Raw genomic sequence first — 18628 nt, 5'->3', positions numbered from 1 at the left:
ATAGACACATTCCAGTTTTGGCAAATCAGAAAAATACAAACACACACACACACACACACACACACACACACAAACCAAGAGTTCTGGCACCCATTAAAAAATATATAAAATAATTAATTTACTCCAGTAGAAATATTTTTTTTTTGTAATTTTTAATAATATACATTTACAGTGTTTATTGAGTCATCACAGAGAGAGAGAGAGAGAGAGAGAGAGAGAGAGAGAGAGAGAGAGAGGAAGAGAAAGAATAGAATTGTGGAATAAATTCAGGATTGACATGTACTTTGGGAGAATGAAATATAACCCTGTAAATGTACTACGTCAACTGCCCTACAGAAGCAGTCAAGATTGCTTAATTAGAAACTAAACCTTTAGTTTAGGTGTATCCATTAAATATTGTTACTGATCACATTAATTGTTTGAAATTTCAGAGCAGAAACAAACCAAAGGATAACAACAAAAATAAAATGACAGAACAGTGCAGAATGTTCCCTACCACACATGAAGTTAAAATTAAAACCATATAAGTGGGCTTCAGACCTCTGAGGACAAACACATACCGGCCAATAAAGATCTCAGACAATGAAAGAAGTCGAGGACATTCACCAGCAGGAAATAATCCCGAGCTATAACACTCCCCACCCCCTCCCCAGAAAAATAGGCAAGATCAAGTAAAGAATGCATGAACGAGTTAAAACCTTTTTCCTAGAAAGGTGTGAATGCCAATGGGTAAAATAAAACTGAAGAAAGATGATCCTAATACATTATTTTCTCTAGAGATGTTCACTGTATACTGTTACTTTCTACTTTAGAAGCCTCCACTCATATTCAGCAAGTGGGTTTGGCTATAGCTCCATTGACTTGTATATAGAAAAGCTAGAATAATTACAATTCTCTTTATATGGACATATAGGCAAGACTTAGTTGAGGGGAGCTTCCTCAAGCTAGCTTTAACAAATTATATAAGTAGAGATTCAGTCCTATGTAGAAAGCTGTTGAAGTTAATATAAATGAAGGCAAGTAGAACTGCACTGTATGAAGAAAATTTAGAACTGCAAATACAGCAGTTGATAGAAGCAGCAGTAATATATGAGTGGAATAACTGTTGATTTCTAGATATATACTTTGAAGGGTTACTGAAACAGTTGTTATATGTTTAATTAATTAATCAATACAAAATACAGGTCACTGAAGAAGCTTACAAAATTAACCAAGCTGACCTATAGGAGAGAAAGTTAGTACCTTTACCTCTGTGGTGACTCAAAGAAAAAGCAACATACCTAAATTAACAGAGTCGAAATCCACATACAGCTTGGCACATAGGGACCCCAAGAGAAACCCAAATATTGGGCCCATTATACCAATTGTCTGGATGCAAGCTGCAATGAAATTAAAACAATATAATGCATTGGTGAATTTACCTTCACACCTCAGATATCCTTTGAGTTAGAAGCACTGCCCAAGGGGGAGGGGTTTCAGGGTGCATCGCTAGAACGTATCGAAGACATTTGTCTATCAAAGCTGCCATTGGTCCTTGTGCCTGTCACTCAAACAGGACCCTTCCACTTCCTGTTTGTATAAAAGGTGACGTCTCCACAAAGACCTCCTTTTTTTGCCCTTCGCCTTGGTTCATCAAGACGCGTAAGAGAACCTTCTGTGTTTGTCCAAACCAGAAATCTGCATTTTTCGGTTGGCTGGCAGTACATACTGTACTTTCCTTCCACCGATTCGCTACAGTTGTGTGTTGTTGTGCTATTTTAATTTTATTTAAATTAGCCACGCAGTTTTGTTCCGTCCGCGCTGTGGAATTCCGTCAGTGCCTCGGTTCATCTCGGCTTTCACAAGACTAGTATTTGTTTAATATTATTATTATTATTATTATTATTATTATTATTATTATTATTATTCAGGCTAGTTTGCTGTGTTGGCTTTTGTCCACAGGACAAAAGGGGCCCACCAGAGTTGGAGCTACTAAAGGGGTGCCCTACCAGCTAGAGGCAGTCTGAAAGAGAGCTTCTACAGCATCGGAGCAGAGATCAGAGCTGGGTTTGCCAGCCTCAATCCTGACATTTGGGCAGGGGTTACTGCCCATGGAAGCCTGGATCCTGGTGGGGTTGCGCCATGGGGGACATTGACTGGGCCCGGAAGCGGGGGGTAAGTACACCCACCTTTAGCAGACGCTTTGCTTTGCTGGACTCTGCTCCCATGTTTGCTGTATGCTTCTCCGGGCCCCCCCCTGCAGCCCCCAGATGGAGAGTCACCAGATCGAGACTTTGATGCGCCTTTCCTCAGGGGCGAGGGACTGAAGAGGGGGCAGTGTAGTGATTTGGGCGGGGGGGGTGCATGTTCATGTGTGTGTGTGTGTGTGTGTGTGTGTGTGTGTGTGTGTGTGTGTGTGTGTATGTGTGTGTGTGTGTGTGTTTGGGGGTCTATCTGTGTGTTGGGTGGTGGGGCGGTTTATGGCGTGAGTGCGTGCTTGGATGTGCACGTGTGTGGTGTGTGTTGGATAGTGTAGCGGGGTAGTTCTGGGGTTAAGGGTTGGCATAGCGCGGGAACATGGGAGGCGCCATTGGAGAAGCCAGACATGGGGCCAGAGGGCATAAATAGGGGTGTTTGGTTGCCGCGCAGAGGAGAGTGTTGGGAGTAGTGTTGGAGTTAAGTGTGGAGAGTGTCAGAGTGCTGAGCGTGAGAAGGTAGTGTGTAAAAGAGTGTCGCTCCAGCCTGAAGAAGACTGTGTTCACGTAAAGTTCCTGTTCGTGGTCCTCTCCATTATTCCTGCCATTGGTGGTGAACTCCCACAACGATATGGCGAACAAAAAGCCGTATCGTTACAATACGTTCCAGCGATGCGCGCTGAAAACCCCTCCCCCTTGGGCAGTGCATCTTTTCTCAGATAACCATATGCAACCTATCGTGATCTGCTTATATGAAGGGTGCTGGGATATGGGATATTGTTGAAAAAGTCTCAACAAATATACAGTAATGCATAAACAGAAATCAGATCCCAAACATAGGGGTTTTAAAGAGACAGTGTAGCTCCTATAGCACATTCAGTAAACAGCCAAATGATTATCATATTCTCTTGATTATTTTACTCTACAGCTAAGTCTTCAAAAAATGTATATAACATTTTCACCTAGAAAAATCCTCTTATGTCTGACTATTATATCAAAGTTATTTTCCATTTAAAAACTCAATAATTTCAATTGGACTAGACCAACAGTCTAGTATATAAATAAGAAGTATATGTATATAAATGTATATAAATAAGAAGTAATATCCATAATTAATGTTAAAGTACTTAACAAAGAAGCTCTGATCAGTTAACACAGATGTACACTGAACTTACACAGGTAAAAAGCTGTGTTTTCTTCTCTGGCAAAGTCATCAATGTAGGATACACCCAAGGGTATCACAGGGGTTTCTCCAATTCCACGCAGCATGTTTCCCAGGAAGACATACACCCACATGGAGGATCCAGTTTCTTGAACACAGTCTATGGGGGAAAAAAGTTTGTAGCCCAGCCAAATCGAATCAAGTTGTTGCAACATACTAATGAAGTGAATGCAGAACTTTCTGTCAAATCCAATTTTTAAACTATAGCAGGGGATGTTGTCTAAACATTGTGAAATAACTTATTGCCAAAGTACAACCAAGTTACAACCTCACACAATGTTGACAAAATGAAATGTATTAGCTTTGCACTAATTTCTGTGCACTTGAATATAAATCCAAGATCAAATGCTGGATTCCATAAGGTATTTAAAACCAGTCATAATTTCCCCCCACACTCCCCACTTCTGTTAAAAGAATTTTAATTGTAGCATTTCCTATTAAGGTATTTCATAAACCAAGTTTTGTTAAGGTTTTTAACTGGTAGAAGCAAGCCCTTGAGATGCTGCATTTCATTTGTGATGTTAAATCCCAATAAGTTCAACATTTCAGATTAATGTTACAATGCAGAGTCTGTACCTGGTCTAGGGCCAGCTGGTGCACTGGTACTGCTCAGGTCCTCAGAATGTTTGGCGAGACAGGGAGAAATACTTGCAGTTATGTTGGACGAATGTGCTATGGAGGTTTCATACTGATACCTTTGTAAAGAAACAATGGTTATAATTTTTTACCTGCCTTACCTGCGAAAAACATATATATATATATATATATTGTGATTGGAACAGATGGAGCACCTATGAACTGAATGAAGACTAAAGATAGGCTGCGAAAGCAACACCGGTTATCTGAAAAAGGAAGCACTACCCAAGGGGGAGGGCTTTCTGCGCACTTCCATAGGAACCCGATCAAAATCATCACTCTATCAAAGCTGCCATTGACCCCTGGGCTTGTCACTCAGAACAGGTCCCTTCCCACTTCCTGTTCTTTAAAACATGATGTCAGCGCAGGTTCATCCTCTTTTGCCGGGAACTAGGGACTCCCGTGCAACCTTGCAACCATTGGGCAGTGCTTCCTTTTTCTGATAACTGGAGTTGCATTTGCAACCTATCGTTATAAGTCGGGAGCATTGCCCAAGGGAGAGGGGTTACTGTATAACAAAACCGTCAAAATATAGTTCAATAAAGGCATCAATCATTACAAATTCAATTTACATAAACCATAGCAATTCAAAATATAATACATTTTACAACTTCCAATTTACAATTTACACAGGCAAGTACAGTAAGTGAGGTCCTACATCCTGGACGGTAAAAGCTGTCAAGATGTAGGGTCACAGTCAAGGGCTACGAGAACGATCTCATGTGTCACCCATGGAACACAGGAGCAGTTGACGCCTGCTGGTTAGACCGGCTAACGCAGGGCAATATTAGCTCTACTGTGTTGACAAATTAACTATATACACAGCGGACACGAGAGCCTGCTCACGTGCTTACTGCTGAAGGCAGTAACAGCAGACTCTTGCTCTATGGCACAGAGCCAGAGCGGGCCACAGACCTGCTGACCAAGGAATTATGTACACAGCAAGGCAGCGAAATTCGAGCGCCATCAGCTGGGAACAGTGGCAGTGAGATCCATTCTACATAGGTCAGAACAGAGCCACAGTCCTGCTGTTTGACACATATTACATATTATATATACAGAGTGGGGTAGAGGCCAGACGCATGCACCACCGCAACACAATGCATAATGAACGAACTATATACAGGGCGGCCTTGTAAGGCAACGTACTTGTAGGCCGCATGACAGACACTGGGAACACATCAACAGGGCTGTCAGCAAGTCCAGGATCAGCTCGTGTGGGTGCTCGACTGGAAGGTATAGTCCAGTGGAAGGGAAGACATGGTTCAAATAGCTCCATCAGGATGCACTTAACAAGGGCAGACTGGGAGAGGAAATCAGGAGCCAGAGCCCAAGGGCTACTGGGGCTCGACTGCAGCCAACACCAGGTTCCCAATGGAAGGGACCGGTCCCATCGTGTCCAACCTGTAGAACCGGGCAAATGTAAGCAGCGAGGCCCAAGCTGCAGCCGCACAAATGACTGCAAAGGGGGCGCCTTGAAAAAGGGCCCAAGATGTGGCAACGTCTCGAGTCGAGTGGGCCACCAGGTGTTCAGGCACTGGGGTCCCGGTGGACTCGTAGGCCATAGTAATAGTGTCCACAATCCAAAGCGAGAGGAGCTGCTTTGAAAGTGCCTGGCCCTGTGTCTGCGCTCCATAAGACACAAAAAGTTGGTCTGAGTGCCGAAAGTCCTTAGTGCATTCCAAATAGCACCTGAGGTCCCGCACAAGGCCAACTCTCTTGCTCTGAAGTGAAGGGAGGAGGATGAAAAGCCATCAACTCAATAGGCCTGTTGCCATGGAATGGAGACAGCACTTTCGGGTCCAACAGCTCCTGTAGAAATTGCAATATGACTCTGATGAGGCAATTAATTGTGTCTTGACCACTGTCTTGGCACCAGATTCTAAATGTCCGCCAGCGGTAGGAATACTGCAACCTCATAGAGGGAGCTCTCACTGACTGAATAGTGGCTACTACCGCATCTGACAGACCCCAGACAATCAGTCGCTCCCGCTCACGGGCCAGGCCCAGAGCTGGAGGAGGCACGGATTGGGGTGCCTAAGCATGCCCTGCACCTGGGACAACAAGTCTGCTCTCACTGGGAGCTGCCAAGGCTCTCTGTGGAATAGGGTGATCAGGTCTGCAAACCAGAATCTGTGAGGCCACTGTGGGGCTATCAGCAGAACTGTCACTCGTTCTCTCCTGACCTTCTCCAGGACCACCAGGAGAAGGGAGAATGGTGGGAACATGTTAAGGAGACAGCGTGACCATATGTGGGCTAGCGCGTCGATCCCTAGGGTTCCTGAGCGGTCTCAGACGTAGAACCATAGTGGGCAGTGTGTGGACTCTGCCGAAGGCAAAGAGATCCATGTCCGCCCTGCCGAACCGGCTCCACAGTTGTTGTATCACAAATGGGTGGAGGCGCCACACCGAGACCGGAGGGCCTCCCCGAGAGAGGAGGTCCACCGCCGTGTTGGACAGGCCTGGGAGGTGAACTGCTCTGATGGAGCGGAACAATGGCTGCACCCACAGAAGCAGACGGTGTGCTAGACAATATAGTCTGTGCGACCGGAGACCTCCTTGCCTGTTGATATAGGCAACCACCGCTCTGTTGTCCGTCCGAACCAGCATATGTCTGTCCTGTAGGACTGGCAGAAAATGAGACAGTCCAAGGAATAATGCTTGTAAATCCAGGCGTTGATATGGAGGGCCCGTGTGGGCTCCATCCACCTGCTGCAGACTCCATGTCCATTGCAGACTGCTCCCCAACCTTGCTTGGAAGCGTCTGTCGTCATGACTGCTCGTGGTAGACTGGCCCCAGGGGCACACCGAGGGTCAAATTGTGAATGCTCTGCCACCAACGGAATGCCTTCCAGCACGCCGGAGTGACTGTGACTCGACTTGCATAATTGCGGCGAGGATGCATCTGTACAGACTCGAACCATCGCTGCAGCGTCCTCACTCGGAGGAGGCCGAGGGGGAGGGTCTATGATGCTACCGCTAGGAGGCCCAGCAGCCTCTGGCAACAGGACACCCTGATGCGAGCTCTCAGTCAGAAGAGGGAGAGTCATGCGTGTAGAGAGACAACTCTTTCTGGCGCCAGCACATAATTGAAGACGTGGAACACAATGTCTATGCACTTGGGAAAAGTGTGTGGGGCTAGCGACAGGCCGAAGGGGGGAACAGCAAACTCGAACGCTTGGGCCTCTTAGGCGAAGCAGAGGAACTTCCTGTGTACCTGCGCAATAGGGATGTGAAAGTAAGCAACTCTCAGATCCACTGAAATGAACCAGTCGCCAGCCCTGATGTACTGGGACATGGTGCGCAGGTTGACACCTTGAGGTGGCGGTTCAGGCGTCTCCAATCCAAGATGTGGCGGATACCGCCACTTTCCGTGGGAACTAGGAAGGTCAGTTCCCCCTGCTGGCGCCTGAGTCCAAGATCTTTTAAAGATTTTATGGATGATTGTTTTTAAAAAAGATTTTAAAAATGAATCTTAATTGTTTTTAAAGATTTAGTTGCTTTTAAACCATATTGTTTAGGGTTTTTTGGTTTAGTTTTGTTATATTCTTTTGTCAAATACATTGACCGTTTTGGATTTAATTTTAAATGCATTGGACCTTTTTTGTTTGTTTTTTATTTTTACCTTTTTAATTGTTTCTTTATTTTGTCCAATGCATTTTCAGTTATTTTCAATGTATTTGACTTTTATGTTGGTGAGCAGTTTTTGCTTTTATCACGTTTGTTTTGTTGTTTTGGGCACGTTTATTTTGAAGTTAATTGTTGTTTGTTAAAAATCACAAAGATTTTAAAAATTTTAAGTGATTTTAAGGATTGATATTTTAATGATTTTAATCATAAGTATAAAAAAATTGAATTGTTTTTTTATTTTATGTAAAATGTAAAATACTATACCAAATAAACAGTATTTTACTAGGAAGTGTGGGAATTAGAATCCCCCGTGCTGTCCCAGTGGGGGCACTTCACAAATTGCTCGCTTCTCCAGGAGAGCGGCGATTTTGACGCGATGTCCCACACACTGCAATGGGTCCCTCACTCACAGCCACACCACGCCTCAGAAGGGAAACAGACCTGAAACTACGGGGAGTAGACAACTATTATACTGTTTTATTGTTTAAAGTATTTTACATGTCAATAATAAAAACAATCAATACAAATTTTAATACTTGTGATTAAACATTTTTAAAAATCAATTCTTAAAATCACTTAAAATTTGTAAAATCTTAGTAATTTAACGAAAACAAAATACTTAACTTCAAATAAACAAGTGCACAAAACGACAAAACAAACATGATTAAAGCAAAACTGCTACCAACAAAAAGGTCAAATACATTGATAATAACTGAAAATGCACTGGACAAAATAAAGAAACAATTAAAAAGGTAAAAATAAAAAACAAATAAAAACGGTCCAATGCATTTAAAATTAAATCCAAAATGGACAATGTATTTGACAAATAAATAAAACAAAACTAAACCAAAAACAAAAGCCCAAACAACTAGTGTTTTTAAAAACAACTAAATCTTTAAAAACAATTAAAATTCATTTTTAAAAGTCATTTTAAAAGCAATCATTCATAAAATACTTAAAGATCTTGGACTCGGGCTCCAGCAGGGGGAACTGACCGTCCCCGGAGGTGGGTCCCATCATGGGATCCTGAGCTCCCCCAGATCTTGTATATGCCAGTTCTTATAGGCTTCCTCCTTGCCCCTCTGATGGACCTCCAGATTGACATACTCACGAATGAGTACCATGCCCCTCCGTGCGGTGACAATCGGGTCCAGCTCCTGCTTATTAAAAAGACAGATGTTCCGTCCCTCCCACAGGGCCTGTTTCACTGCGCAGACGACACGCCACCAGCACCTCAGGGAGGGAGATGTTATTCCCCTGGCAGGGCCATAAAGAATCCGCTGGGCTGTCTCCTGGGTAGATCTCATCTGGCTACAAATGGTCTTATAATCCCAGGAGGCCAGCACGACTTTATGGAGGCCTACTTCGAGCGCAAAGGCTCGGAGCGCCCTGTAGAACGGCGGGGGATCCCACGAGTGCAGCCTGGTATTATCCATGGCGCAGAGGCCGAATGGTCTCAGGCAGTAGCCTGGATGTTCTTGACCACATAGGCCAGCCCCTGCGCCTTTATCAGCCGCACAACGTCCGGGACCCCCCTGCCTCCATCCAGGGTACCCTTCACCATCTGCACTCTTTTCAGCCTCTCCATTTTGCTCCCCCAGACAAACCGAAATATAATTCGGGTCACTAGTTTTGCGATGACCTTGTCTGGGGGGGAAGATCTTTCCTACGTAGAGGAGTATCGGGAAGAGGATGGCCTTTACGATCAGCACCTTACCAGCCATCGTCAAGGTCCTTGTGCTCCAGCCGTGGATCTTCTTTTGGACCTTAGATATGGCCTCCTCCCAGCTCCGGGTGCCCGTGTTGGTCCCGTCGATCGTGATCCCCAGAACATTGATAAACGGCTTCACAGGGAACACGGTCGGCGGGCCCCGGCCGACAGGCCATGCCCTGGAGAGGTAGACCTCGCTCTTGGCCTTGTTGACAGTGGCCCCCGTCGCCCTGCAGAAGCCATCCAGCAGTTCCTCGACCCTGGCCACGGATGGAGCGTCCGTGCAAACCACGGCCACGTTGTCCATGTAGGTCAGGGCCTTCAGTTGCTCTCCGCCGGAACCCGGGAGATGGAAACCTGTCACCCGGACATCCCGGCGGATCGCCTGCATGAACGGCTCCAAACAGAGGACGTACAGCAGGGCCGACAGGGGACAACCCTGCCGGACCCCCGACCTGACCGGAAATGGTTCGGTCAGGTGGCGGTTCACAAGGACCCTGCTGCTTAGACCGCTGTAAATGATCTTAACCCATTTCCTCAGGCCAAGAGCGAGACCCATCCTCTCCATGACGAGCTGCAGGTATTTGTGGCCCACTCTGTCGAAGGCTTTCTCCTGGTCCAAGCTGATTAGGACCAGGGGAAGCCCTCTCTTGTTCGAGTAGGCCACAACATCCCTGAGCAGCATGGCGTTGTCGGCCGCCGATCTCCCCCGGGCACCACAGACCTGGTCGGGACCCACGACTTGAGGGAGTGGCCGCTGCAGCCGGAGCATCAGTGCTTTGGCCAGTATCTTGTAGTCGGTGCACAGGAGGCTGACCGGCCGCCAGTTCCTCAGATCTTTTTGGTCTCACTTCTTGTGAAGAAGGGAGAGGATACTCTTCTTCATAGAAGGGGCCAATCTACCCTCTCTGTACATCGACCCCAAGACCTGGGCCAGATCTTCTTTAAGCACCTCCCAAAAGATCTTATAGAACTCAGCAGGGATCCCATCGGGACCCGGTGTCCTTCCAGAGTTAAGACTCTTTATCACCTGGGAGAGTTCAGTGGTGGTGACCTCTGGATCCTCCTCCTCCTCCTCTTCCCCCTCATTGCGGGACTCCAACAGGGACAGAAAGTGATGGATCAGATTTTGATCCACCACCTTCTGATCATACAACTCCCTGTAGAAATCCCGCACCACTGTCTCAACAGCCTCTCTGCCCTCCACTTCTTGCCCCAAGGAGTCGATCATGGAGGACATTGCAGGCCGCCTCTCCTTCGTTTTCTTGAAGAAGAAGCGGCTGCATTTCTCATCGTCCTCCATGATGCGGACCCTGGAAAGGACCTCGATCTTCTCTTGCTCCTCCCGATAGAGGGCGGAGAGACTCAGTTTGACCCGAGCCACCTCCTCGGCTGGGTCGAAGCCTCTGAGCTGTAAAAGACTCAGGCGCTGGAGGCGGGCGTTTAGATGGGAATATCTCGCCCGCCTCTCACGAGCTTTCCGTTTCCCTAGCTGAATGAAGTAGCCCTTGGTCCTTTTCTTCACCATCTCCCACCACTCTATGGGAGAATCAAAAAGGTCCTTCAGGGTCCTCCACTCCTCGAGGCGTCTGCTAAAGGTCTTAATAACACGAGGGTCATCAAGCAGGGAGGTGTTGAGCTTCCAGATCCCAGGCCCCGACTCCCGTGTGCTCGGGATGGGCACCTCTGTCATCAGGAGCCTGTGGTCTGAAAAGAAGACCGCCTCCGAAGACATGGCGGTCCTCTCCAGTGGCTTACTGAGGAGGACGAGATCTATCCTGGAGAAGGAGGAGCCAGAAGAACTCACCCAGGTGAACAAGGGGACCAGGTCCCGACCTGCGTCGCAGAGTTCAAAGTCCTCCACGAACGCAGCGAGGTCCCTGCTGGATCTATCATTGCGGGGCTTACTCCGGTCTACATCCCTCAGAGCACAGTTGAAATCACCTGAAATGATAACTGGTAAGGTGCCGATCAGGAGCGGGCGTAACTGAGGGAGAAAGAGGACTCTCTCTCTCTGGCTGGTGGGGGCACAGACATTGACCAGCCTCAATACAGCCCCCTTGTATTTAAAATCGAGGCTGGCCAGTCTGCCCGCCTCTATAACCTTAAATGCCTTTACCTCTATGAAGGGGTTTTTCAGGAGTACGGCAATCCCGTCCGCTCGGGACACATTGGACCCCAACCAGAAGGATTCGCCTAGGGTCCAAGTGTCCCGGAGATCTTTATATTCCTTTTGGAACGGGATGCCGCACTCCTGCAAACAGATGACATCCGCCTTCATACCAGCCAGAGAGTTTAGAACATCGGTCCTCTTTTTCGCCTCAGCAATGCTCCTCACATTTATTGATATAATAGTTAATGCCATAATGGCTGTGAGGGCAATTACCCGCTCCGTAACAATCATGTAAAGAAACCCTCCTCTTCCGCACTTCTCTCTTCTCCCTCACCTAGCTTAGCGCTCGCACCCATCATTTCAACCATTTGCCTCACCGCTTGATCCTCTAGGAAGACTATGTGGGGGGCTCGGCTCCTGCCACCCGGTAAGGCTGGCGAAACTCCACTGGGCCCAGGGCCCGCGGTGCTGGAGGTTCTCCTTGGTTCCCTTGTAGCCGAGGCCCGACAAGCAGATGGCAGGGCAGAGGCCTTGTGTGCGACTGAGGAGAGGACTGGATAGACCCCGCTAGTCGTTCTTTTAACTAAAGGTGGGGGAGGGGGTGGTCTCTCCCTTCCCGGCTGTCTGTTGCCACAGGCCTCCTCCCTCAGCGCCAGTGACTCTGCCATTGCGGCCCTGAGGTCTTCTTGGCAGAAGACACTGGCACTGACTCTCCTCTCCTGAGGACCTGCGGCTCTCCCACTACTGCCGGGAGGGCATACCTGTCCCCTCCCCTGAGAGAGTCTCGGTCGTGGGGCTGGAGGGATGTTACTATTTTGGGGCTTGTCCTCCACCAGGCTGCCCACTGGGGGGAGTGGAGAAGGCCCACAACTCTCCGCTCCGGACTCGGACAACTATTATAGTTTGGAGTTGCTGGGAGGTGTACGGGTGGGCCAGAGACCGCTGGAATGTCACAGGGTCGAGGCGGAGGAGGGGAAGGGGGCATGTCATGCCGGACCACCGGGGGTCAGGACGTAAGGCCAAGGTCAAGAGACATCGAGCTCCTGAAGACTGCCTGCGAGGCTGGGCTGAGAGTGTAACTGGGTAGACCCTGGCTCGCTGCAGGGACTGTTCCCTCTCCTGGGGAGTGCGCAACAGCATCTCCTCCATGGAGGTGTCAAAAGTAAAGCCCAGCGATATATGGGCGCGGCTATGAGGTGGGTCCTGTTCCTGCTGCCACAATAGCTGCCAAGGAGCATCCAGTTGCCTTTGCACAATGACATATCACATTGATCAGCGGGTCGGCCGCCACCGCTATGTGTCTGATAGGAGGTGGGGCCTGTGATGCAGTGAATGGGTCTGGCGGAGCAGCGAGCGCGGGGGGTGCAGCTGTCTCCGAAGCTGCGTGTGTGGAGGAGGAGACAGAGGGGCTTGAGGAGAGGCGGAGATCCAGTGCCACCGATGCCCAGACAGATGGGGCACAGGACCTCCCCAATCCAGGCAGACAAAGTTAATCGGCTGCAAGCAGCACAGTGGCGAGGGCGAGATCATCGCCAAGTGCACACCCGCGTGAACAGGGAAACGTGCAGCGAGGGTGCCGGTCAGTGTTTGCACCAGGGGCACACAACAACTGAAACGCCACCGTGACAAGTGTGGATTTTACTGCCGCTGCTAGTGCTCCTGCTGTTGAGGAAAAAGTTCTGTGGACAAAAAACCAACACAGCAAGCAGTCGGAGTATATATAGCACTATATAAACACGACTATTATTTTTTAAAGGCTCTTCTTGTAAAAGAAACTGAAACCAAAAGCACAGCCGGACCTCCGGTGCATGGACGGAACAGAATCAGGATTAGCTATCAATAATAACTAAACATACACAAGACAGAGACGATGTGTAGCGAAAATGGTGGTGAACAACACTATGAACTGAAGCCAGCCAGCCAAAATACGCAGTTTGAATGTTTATTACGAACACAGGTACAGAGAGCTTATGTTCTCGAGTCCAGCGAAATGGCAAAAGAGGACGAACCTGTGCTAATGTCACGTTTTATAGAACAGGAAGTGGGAAGGGACCTGTTCTGAGTGACGAGCGCAGGGGCCAATGGCAGCTTTGATAGAGTGACGTTTCGATTGGGTTCCTACAGAAGTGCGCAGAAACCCCTCCCTCTTGGGCAGTGCTTCTTACTTGAAAGATAACTTACACTTACACTGGTATAACACAAGAGCTACAACGTATTGTAATATTTTGTCTCATTTGCTGCTTTTTGACCTTTAATAGGCTTCATTGTACAGCCTATTGCTTATTGTATTCTCCATGGTTTGTGTTGTAGAAACTACACTGCACTGTGAAACACTTATACTAAGTTATTTTAACCAGCAAGCTTTTGGTCTACATTACATTTGTGTGATTAAATTAAAGTCCCCATGAGATAAAGGTTATCAACAAATAAAAAAATAAAACACCAGTAAGTAATTAATAGTAATAATAAGCATTGTCATCATCACCATCATAACATTTTTAAAATACACTGGGTCCCGTATTACTTACTGTCCCATGAACAAATGAGGCAGGGCAGTGAGGAAGGAGCTCAAAGACATCAGCAGGCAGCCAATGCCTATCAACCTGGGCCTGTGAAGCTTTGCCCCAAAGTGGCTGACAAAGGCAATGACCAAGAGATTACCTGCAAGAGCAGCGAGAGAGAGAGAGAGAGAGAGAGAGAGAGAGAGAGAGAGGGCTGTTAACTTTGATGTCCTTGGCTCAGGATTACTAAGTAAATATTTAAGAAAGCCACTTAATTTAATCAAACATGTTTTTGAGGCTGTGGAATATTTGTTTGCATAAAACAACGTTAGTATTGAATAACTTATGTATCAAAGTCTCAAGGTAATCTTAATTAAATCTCAAGATAATTTGTGCAAGTCAGAAACTCAAAGAAATGTTAAGATTGTTTTTACAGAACAGACCACTAGTTTCAGCCAGGCTATTTAAGATGAGTGAAGCATTTTAACTACCATCTCTTCCAGTCTTGTAATACACCTGATATATAGTGATGAAGCACCTCCTATTGGTAAACTTTTCAGACAGAAACAATGGGGACACCACAGACACCACAGGCTTTAGGAACCTTTGGGTGGAATGCAATAATCTGTGTCATTAAGCCAGTCCAAAGTTCATATACAAAAATCAATCATAAAGGTTTCCCAAAAAAACAAACAGAAATCAGCTTTGCTTCCTTTGCTTTGCGGTACACAAATGAGTGACTGCAGGCAACACTGAAGCATGGTGGAGGTTCCTTGCAATTTTGGGGCTGCATTTCTGCAAATGGAGGGGATTTGTTCAGAATTATTCGTCTCTTAAATGCTGAGAAGTACAGGCAGATACTTCTCCATCATGTAATACCATCAGGGAGGCATCTGATTGTCCCCAAGTGTATTCTGCAGCATGACAACGACCCCCCCCCCATACAGACAGTCATTAAGAACTATCTTCAGCGTAAAGAAGAACAAGGAGTCCTGGAAGTGATGGTATGGCCCCCACAGAGCCCTGATCTCAACATCATCGAATCTGTCTGGGATTACATGAAGAGAGAGAAGCAACTGAGGTTGCCTAAATCCACAGAACTGTGGTTAGTTCTCCAAGATGTTTGGGCCAACCTACCTGCTGAGTTCCATCAAAAACTGTGTGCAAGTGTACCTAGAAGAATTGATGAAGAATTTGAAGGCAAAGGGTGGTCACACCAAATATTGATTTGATGTAGATTTTTCTTCTGTTCACTCACTTTGCATTTAGTTAATTGATAAATATAATCTATTAACATCTATTTTTGAAAGCATTCTTACTTTACAGCATTTTTTCACACCTGCCTAAAACTTGTGCACAGTACTGTGTGTATATACACTCACCTAAAGGATTATTAGGAACACCATACTAATACTGTGTTTGACCCCCTTTCGCCTTCAGAACTGCCTTAATTCTACGTGGCATTGATTCAACAAGGTGCTGAAAGCATTCTTTATAAATGTTGGCCCATATTGATAGGATAGCATCTTGCATTTGATGGAGATTTGTGGGATGCACATCCAGGGCACGAAGCTCCCGTTCCACCACATCCCAAAGATGCTCTATTGGGTTGAGATCTGGTGACTGTGGGGGCCAGTTTAGTACAGTGAACTCATTGTCATGTTCAAGAAACCAATTTGAAATGATTCCACCTTTGTGACATGGTGCATTATCCTGCTGGAAGTAGCCATCAGAGGATGGGTACATGGTGGTCGTAAAGGGATGGACATGGTCAGAAACAATGCTCAGGTAGGCCGTGGCATTTAAACGATGCCCAATTGGCACTAAGGGGCCTAAAGTGTGCCAAGAAAACATCCCCCACACCATTACACCACCACCACCAGCCTGCACAGTGGTAACAAGGCATCATGGATCTATGTTCTCATTCTGTGCACGCCAAATTCTGACTCTACCATCTGAATGTCTCAACAGAAATCGAGACTCATCAGACCAGGCAACATTTTTCCAGTCTTCAACTGTCCAATTTTGGTGAGCTTGTGCAAATTGTAGCCTCTTTTTCCTATTTGTAGTGGAGATGAGTGGTACCCGGTGGGGTCTTCTGCTGTTGTAGCCCATCCGCCTCAAGGTTGTACGTGTTGTGGCTTCACAAATGCTTTGCTGCATACCTCGGTTGTAACGAGTGGTTATTTCAGTCAAAGTTGCTCTTCTATCAGCTTGAATCAGTCGGCCCATTCTCCTCTGACCTCTAGCATCAACAAGGCATTTTCGCCTACAGGACTGCCGCATACTGGATGTTTTTTCCTTTTCACACCATTCTTTGTAAACCCTAGAAATGGTTGTGCGTGAAAAACCCAGTAACTGAGCAGATTGTGAAATACTCAGACTGGCCCGTCTGGCACCAACAACCATGCCACGCTCAAAATTGCTTAAATCACCTTTCTTTCCCATTCAGACATTCAGTTTGGAGTTCAGGAGATTGTCTTGACCAGGACCATACCCCTAAATGCATTGAAGCAACTGCCATGTGATTGGTTGATTAGATAATTGCATTAATGAGAAATTGAACAGGTGTTCCTAATAATCCTTTAGGTGAGTGTATGTATATATATATATATATATATATATAAACATGAATACATGCATGCCTACATACATACACACATATAAAGCTAAATAAAACTCCTTCTTACCCATTTCAAAGCTCCCATCAATGACTCCTATCAAAGAGCTGGGGATGTCAAAGCACCTCTCTATTTGGGTGATTGAACTCTTCATGTAACTTCCCTGCAGTGCTTTGGCAAAGTAGACAACAGACAGGGATACTAGGAAAAGCTGCCAAAAAAGATGAAAAATAATGTAACACAATCCTGTGTCCATATGTAACCCTGCCATAGATCAGTTAAAGGGAATATAAACATACAGACAAGTTGAGTCCATTACACTTCACAAATCATAAAACCTGGGACAGACAGATAAAAAAATAAATAAACATGGAAGCCACTAAGTTTCAAACAGTACTGAAATATTTTTGTTAAACTACGTTTCTTGTACAACATAAGATGTACAGAGTTTGTGCAGATAGATTAAGATTACTTAATTTTCCTTTGAATTTGTACTGTAACAATGATTGTTTGCAATACGTCAATGGACTTAACCTCACAAATCATAATGCTGGGATATCAATCTTTCAATCTTTTTTCAGCATAACTCAGAGAAGTAGGTCCCGATCTTGGCTTTGCAATCTTCTTGCTAAGGTCTCGGGTACCTGAATACACTTCTTCCGTTCCACTATCAACTATGTGCTTTCTTCATTAACAGAGCAAATATGAGTCTTTCAGACTGTCAAGTTTTCCATCCAGGTTCATGTTACAATTGGATTGATTATGCAAAATTGTGGAATTTTGTCACACAAAATACAAAATAATTTTATAACGTTAGAGTGTGTTCATTTAAAAACTTTACTTATAGAGAGTTTATTTAACCAAATGACCTGTCCATAATTCCCTCATGTTCAGGTAATATTACATGTACTTCATTGTTTATGCCTTATTACCTTCCAATCACTTTTTTTTAAATAGCTTAAGCAGTAATGTATGCAAGTGTGCATAAGCATAGCTTAAGCATACATTACTGCTTAAGATATATATATATATATATATATATATACACAGCATTTACATAATAATAACCACAGGTGAATGAACCACAGGGACTGAACATTGGTGTGTTTACTCAGACCTGAACTATCAGTTGAAGGGCAGAGGGTATCCCAGTATGTATGTGCAAGCCTATAACCTTCATAGATAACAGTTATTAACCAGAGTAATTATATTTAACAGACATACAGAAAACAAAGCCTAAAACTAAGTGTAATAAGCTTTAGCAAGAAATAAATACAAATATACATATTTGAAACAGAACAGAACAGAAGCTAACTTGATTTAATTAAAAAACAAAACAAACAAACAAAACAAAACAATAACACTACGATTGCATGCAGGTCTGCTTATAGGTGATTTTAATTTCCCTCCACCAATCGCAGACATCGCTGAAAAATACAACTTCACCTACCTTAAGTTTGGAGCAGCACTGCCCTTTTACTGCCTTTTCTTCCGACATCTTGTTGTTTTCGACCCCCATGAGGATAACTTGCAATCAGTCCCTTAAATAAATGGGGGTACAGCGTCGGTATCACTCATCTATTACACCGTGCATGTCAGTAAGCTACGTACTGAGCAAATGTATTATTTGAGTTATTTAATATTGTATTATTAATGTATTCTATTCGGACTATATTGTTATTAAACAAAGTACAATGTAAAGTTAAATTATAACATGCTTTTCAGATGTACAAATAACATGTAATTTGCCAAACCAGCATTAGCTACAAGGTATAGTGTTTTGTATGTCTTATAATTCTTGGGTAATTACCACTAACTAATACATAAATACATAGGAGATACTGTATATGAAAACAGTATTTTATATTTTCCCCCTTCATTTTTACAAATGAAAGAATACAGAGAGAGCGACAAAAGTAATGAAACTGTACCTGTGGTCCGTACACTGGTCTCCCTAGTTGATGCAGGTATTTCGTTTTTGTAAGAGCGACGTTAGTCATTGTCTAGATTATCTTAAAAA

The 18628-nt window shown here is 45.3% G+C and overlaps 1 protein-coding gene across 4 annotated transcripts in view; it reads right to left on the bottom strand.

Moving 5' to 3' along the window:
* Positions 1 to 18628, bottom strand: part of slco1d1 (solute carrier organic anion transporter family, member 1D1) — a 29252-nt gene extending 10624 nt beyond the window's left edge. For 3 of the 4 annotated variants that reach the window (XM_066705606.1, XM_066705607.1, XM_066705608.1), the window contains exons 1-7: positions 18540 to 18628; positions 18059 to 18149; positions 16678 to 16819; positions 14015 to 14147; positions 3973 to 4091; positions 3350 to 3496; positions 1281 to 1379 (exon numbers count right to left, since the gene is read on the bottom strand). In XM_066705606.1, coding sequence (XP_066561703.1) covers positions 1281 to 1379; positions 3350 to 3496; positions 3973 to 4091; positions 14015 to 14147; positions 16678 to 16819; positions 18059 to 18127 — 709 coding nt within the window. In that variant the 5' untranslated portion in view covers positions 18128 to 18149; positions 18540 to 18628. Of the gene's footprint in view, positions 1 to 1280; positions 1380 to 3349; positions 3497 to 3972; positions 4092 to 14014; positions 14148 to 15124; positions 15162 to 16677; positions 16820 to 18058; positions 18150 to 18539 lie in introns of those variants that run through there. The other variant, XM_066705609.1, reaches the window with a different exon arrangement.

Source organism: Amia ocellicauda, chromosome 5 (assembly GCF_036373705.1).
Source record: "Amia ocellicauda isolate fAmiCal2 chromosome 5, fAmiCal2.hap1, whole genome shotgun sequence".
Classification (NCBI taxonomy): domain Eukaryota; kingdom Metazoa; phylum Chordata; class Actinopteri; order Amiiformes; family Amiidae; genus Amia; species Amia ocellicauda.
This window is presented reverse-complemented; position numbering and strand designations above follow the sequence as displayed.